Genomic DNA, 9,782 nt, shown 5'->3' on the forward strand with positions numbered 1-9,782 from the left:
GATCATATCTGTAATTTCTGAATGGTTGCACTCTAGATGGCTTTATTTCGGTTGTTAGTGATGTGGGTTTAGGCAGAATCACTGACACCGAACTGTACTTTCGAACATAATAAAAAAAATAAAATCTGGAGATACTGTATTAACTGACAAAGCTAAATTCATGAGTAAAAAAAGACAAAGTTTTTAATTGTACTTTATATGATGGTATGATATAGCTGCTATAGCAAAATAATACTTTAATCTATAAATAATATTTGCGTACTAGTTTTTCAGGACCAATACATTGAATAAATGAAACTAATTTAATGAATATAAAAGTACTTCCCATGGGGCTATATATTATAAGCAAATTAAATTCATTATGTAGTGTTAAAGTAGTTGTTAGTCAAATTATATTATATCGAGAATTATTCAAAATATGTTTAGAACGCTATATTTATAATTATTTCATTATTTATATTCACTTTATTAAACAATTACATACAATATGCTTTTATCAGTAACAAACTGAGTTAAAAAATACATGAATTGCCCACAAGAAAAGGATTTTAAGGTTGGATAGTTTCCGGCACATACAAAACTTTTTTTAAACGTTTTCTTACAAGACGTATTCCACAATGTACTCCTTTTACATGTTTTCTTAATGCATCTAGTATTGGAAATGCTCTATTGCAAATTCCACAACTATAAGGACGTTCCCCAGTGTGAATCATTTGATGTCTACTTAATGATTCTCTCGCTGTGAATGTTTTATTGCATATTTCACAACTATAAGGACGCACTCCGGTGTGACTAATTTCATGTCGTCTTAATGAAGCTTTTGCTGTGAATGATTTATTGCATATATTACACTCATGAGGACTTTCTCCACTATGAATTGTTTTATGTTGTTCTAAATTCTGCTTTCTTTTGAATGCTTTATGACATATTTCACAACTAAAAGGTCCTTCAGTATCCTTTGATGATTGATGTTTTCCAGTATGAATCTTTTTATGTATGTATAATGATCTCTTTCTTGCAAATGTTTTTTCGCATATTTCACATTCATAAGGTTGTTCCTCAGTGTGAACAACTTCATGTTGTTTTAAAGTTCGTTTTGTTGCAAATGTTTTATGACATATTTCACAACTGTAAGGACGTTCTCCAGAGTGGATTTTTTTATGTTCGCTTAAATTTCCACTAAATGTGAATGTTTTATTGCATACTTTACATTTGTAAGGTCGTTTTTTAGTAAAAATAATAGCTTTATGTTCATTTAATAATGCTTTTGTTTGATGATTATTGCTAAAATTACTTAAATTACTGATTTCTTCAGTAAATAAGTAAGGTTTTTCATCTAAACTTGTATTAGTTGCAGCATCATGCCCATCGATTTTTTCTTGCTTCATTTCCTCATCGATCGTAACCTCAGATTTTAGAAATTGCTGTAGACAAGTTTCATCATTCTCCATACTCATATGTGATGTGCATTCATAACCATCAAATTCTTGTTTCACTTGAAAATCTTGCTCATCGATCCTCTCTTGCTTTATATCCTCATCAACAGTAACCTCTGATTTCAGAAATTGCTGTAGACAAATTTCATTCTCCATACAAATACTTGTGGTGTTTTCATAATCATCTAAATCTTGTTTAACTTGAGAATATTCGATCGTTTCAATTTAATTGTTGTGTTTGAATTTGTTTCTTCAGACATTTTTGACGTTTGAAGGTTATTGTTAAGATGTCTGCTTAAAAGTCGAAAAGCCTTTTAATTATGCGTTATGAACATATAATAAATATATTTGGATATATATTGATTCGTTTGTATTTTAATATGTTATAATACTAACACTGACCTTTTTATTTTTATTTTATATTTTCGTTTGCCTCATTTACGCACCTTCACAATTTGACATTTCTTCTTCGTTTTCTATGACGTTTCTACTGATTGGGCAACACCAACACATTTCAACTGCGAATTAAACGGCGCAAAAATTTGAAATTATATATTACATAGTTAAATGGAAAGTTAGTCTGATATTAGTTTAAAATTATTAACTTCCCGTAAGTTATAGTAATCGCAAAAAAAAAATCGAAAATGAAAATGTTTATATATCTTTACGTTTCAGAGGTTTTTGAATATTTTGGCGTACCTTAGAAAAAATGAATGTATGTGTGTGTGTGTGTGTGTGAGCGTGTGCGTATGTGTGTGCGGATACAAATTTTTGTCGAAGATTTCGGGAACACGGATGAAGCGATTGGAATAATTTAAAAAAAATTCGATTCGTATTGATAAGGAGACGTGCTGATTAGTTTTTGGCAAGGGCAGGTCTAGCCGTTCCGAAGATATGGGGCAAAAAGTGCCAAAAACGGTAACTCAGTTTTTAAGAGAACGGAGCGTCCGATTTGAATAATTCAAAAAACATTAACAAGATGAAGAACTGATCAAAACTTCATGAAAGCAGGTCTAGCGGTTTCGGAGATCTAGTAAAAAAAGTAAAAAAATGCCATCTGGCGGTCAAAAATGATCATTAGGCATATGCACATCAAATTATCAGATATTTTATAGAGATTTTAACAATAAGTATACATTTTGTTTACATTCCTATTGGTTCCGTACCAATGCTTATCCGTTAGACGGCGGCGCGGCGCTTTCGCGCTTCTATATTTTGTCTCTATGCAGTTAAAGCAGTACGATTGCATTGAAAAAAAGTTCAGAATTTCCTGGGAATGCTTTGATAAACTAACATATAGTATACCAGATAAGTAAATATAAGGTATACCTATAGTACACATAAGGTAAATGTACACTATTCCGGGATAGTACATTATTACGGGTGTTTTTCATTTGGATCGCAAAATAAGAAAACGGCCAATAAATAATAATTTATTCAATAGCACATCAATTATAATTTGAGTCCTAATAAAATAACACGAATAACAACTTGTTAAGTTATCATGGTTATTAGTGTGTTTTACCATTTGTGATATTAAAAAATATATATTTTATCAATGTGCACATACTCATACCATGAATTTGAATAGTGGTTTCATATACTATATTAGGATACAAAATTTTAATTTGATTACCACTGAATGATGGCTAAGATGCTAGCCGAAACGTATGGTAGTTGAAGTAGTTTTGAAATACTTTATTTATCCATACGTTTCAGTCTTCATTGAGACCGTCATTCAGCGGAAAAAATAAAATTATCTATACAAAAATACACTAACTGTTTCAGTATTTAGACATTAGTTAATCTGTACACACTATAGAATGTAACCAAAATTGTCAAAAATAATTAGTTTAAATGTTCCAGTTATTAATAGCTTGGTTTATCACAGTGTAATAGTGTAGTGTATTTTTGTATAATTAAATTTATTTAACTATTTATTAATTAACTAACGTCTAAATACAGGGGTTAGAATACCCCTGTTCAGGAGATTTTGTATTTCGGCTTTTGCAGCTGATGCTTTTTCACCGAAAATCTTTCTGAACTTGGCAGCAATGGTGTATTTATTAACATCCCGTAGGGTAAGTTATTGTAATGGGCCGAAAATCGGAATTGAAAATTTTTACATTTCTCGACGTTTTGAAGGTTTCTGAACATTTTGGCATACTTCAGAAAAAAATGGATGTGTGTGTGTGTGTATGTATGGATACAAATTTCGCCCACGTTTTGGGCGTACGGATCAACCGATTTGAATGGTTCAAAAAACATTCGATTTCTATTGATAGGGAAAAGAGCTGATTAGTTTTTGGCAAAGGCAGGTCCAGCCGTTTCGGAGATACGGAGCAAAGAGTGCAGAAAATAGAAATCGAATTTTTGAGAGAACGGAGTATCCGATTTGAATGATCTAAAAAACATTAATTAGTAATGATGGGAAAAGTGTTTATTGTTTTTGGCAAAGGCAGGCCCAGCCATTTTGAAGATACGATGCTAAATATGTAAAAAATGGCAGTTTTTAAGAGAACTAAGCGTCCGATTTAAATGATTCAAAAAAATTTCTGCTTGTCTTAACAAAATAATTGATTTTGGAAAAAAAATTTTGTTCCATTTTTTTTTTTTTTTGTGTATATCGAAAATATTTCAGATTTTATTTTTAATTCTGACTATAGTTCTAATATACTTTACAAATAATTTCAACTCTGCAATTCAGTTTATATAATTCTTATAAATATTAGACAATGCTACAATATATAATAATCTATTTGAAAACATTCAGTATTCCTCAAACATTTCATTACGGTACGGGAAGTTCCAGTTCCAGCAATTTGCCTTAAGGCACGATGCCATAATTGCCTCAAGACAGAATTCCACTTACAGCTTTTTTATTGTATTCATTTTGGCGTTTTATGTGTGTCTACATTCAGCAAGTTCACATCAGAAGGAAACATCATTACTTGAACTCAAAAAAAGACCCATTGATATTTACAATATATTATTGTATGTACCAATTGCAATATGCTAAGCTATATTAATAAATTTATATTTACATTATTAAACAATTACATACAATACACTTTTATCAATAGCAGAGTTAAAAATACATAAGTTTCCAGCAAATTCAAGAGTTTGTTGAACGTTTTTTTACAGGGCGTATTCCAGCATGTACTCCTTTTACATGTCGAAATAATATACTATTTGTTGAAAATGCTTTATTGCAAATTTTACAACTATGAGGACGTTCTTCAGTATGAGTTGTTCCATGTCGTACTAATGACATTTTTCTTACAAATGTTTTATTGCATATTTCACATTCATAAGGACGTTGTCCAGTGTGAATCTTTTTATGTTCATTTGAATTATGCTTTCTTTGGAATGTTTTATGACATATTTCACATTCATAAGGTTTTTCTCCACTGTGAATCATTTTATGTATTTTCAAATGTTGCTTTAATTTGAATGTTTTGTGACATATTTCACATTCATGAGGTTTTTCTCTGGTGTGAATCATTTTATGTCCATAAAAAGTTGCCTTTGTTGTGAATGTTTTATTGCATATTTCACAACCAAAAGGACGCTCACCGGTGTGAATCATTTTATGATCCTTTAAATTATCCTTCCTTTTGAATGATTTATTACATATTTCACATTCAAAAGGTCTTTGTCCAGTGTGAAGAAATTTATGTTGGTTCAAGTTCTTCTTTGTATTGAATGTTTTATGGCAAAATTCACAATTATATGGTTTTAGATTATTGTTTATTCTACATTTTTCAGAAACACTTTCAAATGATTTATTCGTGTTAGTTGAATTACTAATTTCTTTAGAAAATATGTAAGGTTTTCATCTATACTTGTATTAGTTGCAGCATCATGCCCATCGATATTTTCTTGCTTCATTTCCTCATCAATCGTAACCTCAGATTTTAGAAATTGCTGTAGGCATATTTCATCATTCTCCATACTCATATGTGAAGTGCATTCATAATCATAAAATTCTTGTTTCACTTGAAAATCTTGCTCATCGATCCTTTCTTGCTTTATATCCTCATCAACAGTAACCTCTGATTTTAGAAATTGCTGTAGACCAGTTTCATTATTCTCTATACAAATACCTGTGGTGTTTTCATAATCATCTAAATCTTGTTTAACTTGAGAATATTCGATCGGTTCAATTTTAATTGTTGTGGTTGAATTTGTTTCTTCGTACATTTTTGACTTTTGTAGGTTATGGTAATCGCCTAATCGCTCTCTAAAGATTCCTAAAAGTAGAAAAGCCTTGTTACTTATGTGTCATGAACGCATGATAATTATATTTTGAAATTTATTAACATATTATAATACTAACACTGACCTTTTTGTTATTATTTTATATTTTCATTTGCTTTATTTTTGCACTTTGATAATTTGACAGTTGTACTTCGTTTAGGTTAGATGTTAGACAACATTAAAAACATTTCGACTGCGAGTTTATCAAGGATACCAACCCGCTACCAACATAGATAAATAAGATACCGAGAATTTGGAAATGACGACTTTGAATGATGCAATGATAATGAAAATTTAAATGAATACGTTTTACACTATTAGTAGGCCACAATCTATTCCTTTTCCTGGGTACTATATGATAATAATATATTATTTTAAATTTTGCCACCGTTAAATTTGAAGTTGAAATGTTTTTGGTGTTGCCCAATCAGAGCGAAGGAGCAATGTCAAACTGTCAAAGTGGGTAAATACAGCAAAGGAAAATATAAAATAATAAAAAGGACCGTGTTAGTATTATAACGTATCAATATATTTTAAAATATATTCATTGTACGATCATAACACATAAATTACAAGGCTTCTTGACTTCTAGGAAGGAAGAAGTCTTTTGACAGCCTACAAAAGTACCATAGCCTACAAAAGTCAAAAATGTCTGAAGAAGCGAATTCAATCACAATAATTAAAATGGAACCAATAAAAGATCCTCAAGTTGGACAACAATTTGATGATGTGAATGCAAACGACGAAATATGTCTTCAGAAGTTTTTAGAATCTGAGGTAATTATTGATGAACAAATAAAGCAAGAAGTGATTGAAGGGCAAGAAGCTGTGACAAGTGCAGACCAGATAAGTGTAGATGAAAATTCTAGTACAAGTAATACAAACATGGTTACAAAAAAACAACGAAAAACATATAGGAGACAATCTCATAAATGTGAAACTTGCAATAAAATATTGTCATCAAAGCAAGGATTAGAACATCATCAAATGATCCACACTGGAGAGCGCCCTTTTAAATGTGAGATATGTAATAAAGCATTCAAAGCTTTAGGTATATTAAACCGACATAAAGCTCGCCATGCTAGACCACGCTTATATAAATGTGAGAATTGCGATAAAGCATTCTTATCACAATATATATTGAGCCAACATGAAATGACCCATATTATACGCTCTTATCAATGTGAGATTTGCGGTAAAACATTCAATAAACAATGTATATTAAAAAAGCATCAAATCATCCACACCGGAGAACGCCCTCATAAGTGTCCAATGTGCAATGAGAGATTTATACAAACAAACAATTTAAAACTACATTTATTAAAACATGCTGGAGTGCGTCCTTATGCTTGTGCAACTTGTAATAGAACATTTCCAACAAAAAATAGATTAAGCGAACATGAAATAAGCCATAGAGAAGAAAGACCTTATACATGTGAATTATGCAATAAAACCTTCAAATCAAGAAAATACTTGAAAAAACACGAAGTTAGTCATAAGGGAGAATATTGTCATCAGTGTGACAATTGCGATAAAGTATTCAAAAGAAGACAGGAATTAACTGCGCACGAATTGACTCACTCTGAATGCATCTATAAATGTGAAACATGCAATAAAACATTCTCAAGAAAAAAATCATTGAATATACATGAAAGAATCCACACTGGACAATGGCTTTTTAAATGTGAAATATGCTACAAAACTTTTACAACGAAACAATCATTAAAGTACCATGAAGTGATTCATACTGGGGAACGCCCTTATAAATGCGAAATCTGCAATAAGGAGTTTACTCGATCAAAAACTTTGAGAGTGCATTTAACTGTGCATAGTGAAGATCGAGAGCATGATTGTGAAATATGCAATAAATCTTTCAAAACAACACAAGCATTGAATCAACATAAAGTTGTTCATATTGAAAGTCCATATAAATGTGACAAGTGCAGCAACGCGTATAAAACAAAACGGTCATTAAAACGACATGCAAAAACTCATTTGGAATATTGAAAAAATTTTTCAAGTGGTTTAAAGAAAATATACATATTGTACCAGGGGGATATAGTATGATTTTTTTTATATGATGACGCTTATAGAAATAATTTTAGGAATGAAGATTTTATTTTGTTAATTTTTAATTTATTTATAGTTATTATAGATTTATTCATATTGGAGTATGAGATGTTTGTTTTCTAATATTTTTTAATAAATAGATTTTGATTGCTTTAAGCACCATATTTTATATCTATTAGGAAATAATGACATTGAAAATTAATACATATTGATTTATTTACTTTCCATAGGGTGAGTTATTGTAGTCTTCGAAAAATCAAAGTTGAAAATGTTTGCATATCTTCATGTTGAATGATACAATTATAGATAAAAGAAGAGTATAAAATAATACTACAATACAATACTACTAGGATACAATAATAATGCGAAAATTTAAATGAATACGTTTTACACCAAGGATGAGCAACCCGCGGTCCGCGGGCCATATGCGGCTCGCCGGATGTTTTTCTGCGGCCCGCCTAGCTTTTCTCAACAACAGATTATTTTTCTAGATATTTTATCAGATACGGCTGTAAAGGCTAATTTTGTCGTCAGTCGAAAAACTGTTGTTCGAAGAAATAGCATTTTCTAATGAAATAAATATTAATTTATTTAAATATTAGCTTAAAAAACTTGCAAGAAAAATCGAGAACTTGTCCGAGAATATGGCAACAAAGCATTTCTAAATTTAAAATAATTAAATAAGTGAATCTTATAAAGTCGCGAGTCGCGATCATCGTAAATTTAAAGACTTCCTGACAACTTGCTGTGTGCATGGATGTGGCGATGCCAAAATACGCTATCTCAATTTTTTGTAGGCCTGTGTTATCCATGAATATATTTTTGTCTAGGATTCTATTCTATTTTTGTCTAGGATATTATCATCAAATAGTACTAAGGAAAAGGGATAGATTGTGGTCTAATATTAGTGTAAAACTAGTGGTGTATGGCATCCAGTAAACACGCGATGTTGCTGACAACATTTGAAAAAAATCCCGTCGCGATGTCCGCGATGTGACAAAATATCATGTTGTTTAGATGTTTTATCTAAATCTCAATGCACATCGCATTTGTGAGCACAAAACAAATATTGTTTTAACATTTTATCTAAATCTCAATGCACATCACATTTGTGAGCACAAAACAAATATTGTTTTAACATTTTATCTAAATTTCAGTGGATGCACATTACACATTGTTTTATAAAACAACAAGTTATAAGTTCAACACCTAACTATATAGTTAATATAGATAAATGCTGAAGTAAACAATGGAGCTGTAGAATCTTTAAATTTTTAGTTTTTGGTATGGAAATTATATATAATTTTTATAAATTTTCAATATAATTTTTATGTATATTTAAAAATTATATTAAAAATTTGTATTATATTAAAATGCGTGCAAAATACTAGGAAATAAAAGTTTGCAGATAAAAGTGAATGAAAAAAGTTAATTAATAAATTCTCTATAAAAACTTTTATATTTAAACTTTTGTTTCGTATTGCCAGAAGTGTGTTTATGAAGTTTGATTTTGAAGACATGATGGCGGGATGTTTAAATAGAAATTAACCAAAGTTTTTTTTTCTACAAATGTATATTAATCATAATTTTAATTTAATAGTGAACAAAATATATAACTTTAATTTAAATTGTTGAAACAAATATGAAAATAATAACATTGTGATTCATGTAAATGCTGTGAGTTAATGAATTTTGCTGCCTAGTGAGTGTCAACACTAATAGGATGACAAGGACATCTATAGGTAGGACTCTCTAACAATAAAATTCAAGATGGTGCCTCATGCTGACATTAAAGAAACATCAAAGCGTGTTTTATAAAGTTGTTTAATAAGTTTGTAGTTTGAAACCCTTAACAGTTAAAAAAAATGAACTCATATAGTTAGTACATCATATAGTTATTTATAATAATATTTAATTATTATTAATGTTTACTGGATTTTATATTTCTGTAGCATTATGAATGACATGAATGGAATTCTCAATGAAGAGGTTAAAAAAAACATTGCCGCTGTATTG

General features: G+C 30.1%; 3 protein-coding genes across 3 annotated transcripts; 1 reads left to right on the top strand and 2 right to left on the bottom strand.

Moving 5' to 3' along the window:
* Positions 1-548: 548 nt before the first annotated feature.
* On the bottom strand, positions 549-1,650 carry LOC113391139 (zinc finger protein 486-like). Its single transcript, XM_026627101.1, has one exon. The coding sequence runs from the start codon at positions 1,590-1,592 to the stop codon at positions 549-551; it is 1,044 nt and encodes a 347-aa protein (XP_026482886.1). The 5' UTR covers positions 1,593-1,650.
* A 2,901-nt stretch (positions 1,651-4,551) lies between these two features.
* Positions 4,552-5,861, bottom strand: LOC113391140 (gastrula zinc finger protein xLCGF3.1-like). The gene is made up of 3 exons (XM_026627102.1): positions 5,782-5,861; positions 5,305-5,689; positions 4,552-5,263 (listed from the first exon to the last, which is right to left on the bottom strand). The coding sequence occupies exons 2-3, from the start codon at positions 5,637-5,639 to the stop codon at positions 4,552-4,554; spliced, it is 1,047 nt and encodes a 348-aa protein (XP_026482887.1). The 5' UTR covers positions 5,640-5,689; positions 5,782-5,861.
* A 432-nt stretch (positions 5,862-6,293) lies between these two features.
* LOC113371196 (zinc finger protein 43-like) lies at positions 6,294-7,746 on the top strand. Its single transcript, XM_026611842.1, has one exon. The coding sequence runs from the start codon at positions 6,345-6,347 to the stop codon at positions 7,701-7,703; it is 1,359 nt and encodes a 452-aa protein (XP_026467627.1). The 5' UTR covers positions 6,294-6,344; the 3' UTR covers positions 7,704-7,746.
* Positions 7,747-9,782: the final 2,036 nt, after the last annotated feature.

The sequence above is a fragment of the Ctenocephalides felis genome, unplaced genomic scaffold, assembly GCF_003426905.1.
Source record: "Ctenocephalides felis isolate EL2017-DRISC unplaced genomic scaffold, ASM342690v1 CF-g0.4_SCAFFOLD_00845, whole genome shotgun sequence".
NCBI classification, from domain to species: domain Eukaryota; kingdom Metazoa; phylum Arthropoda; class Insecta; order Siphonaptera; family Pulicidae; genus Ctenocephalides; species Ctenocephalides felis.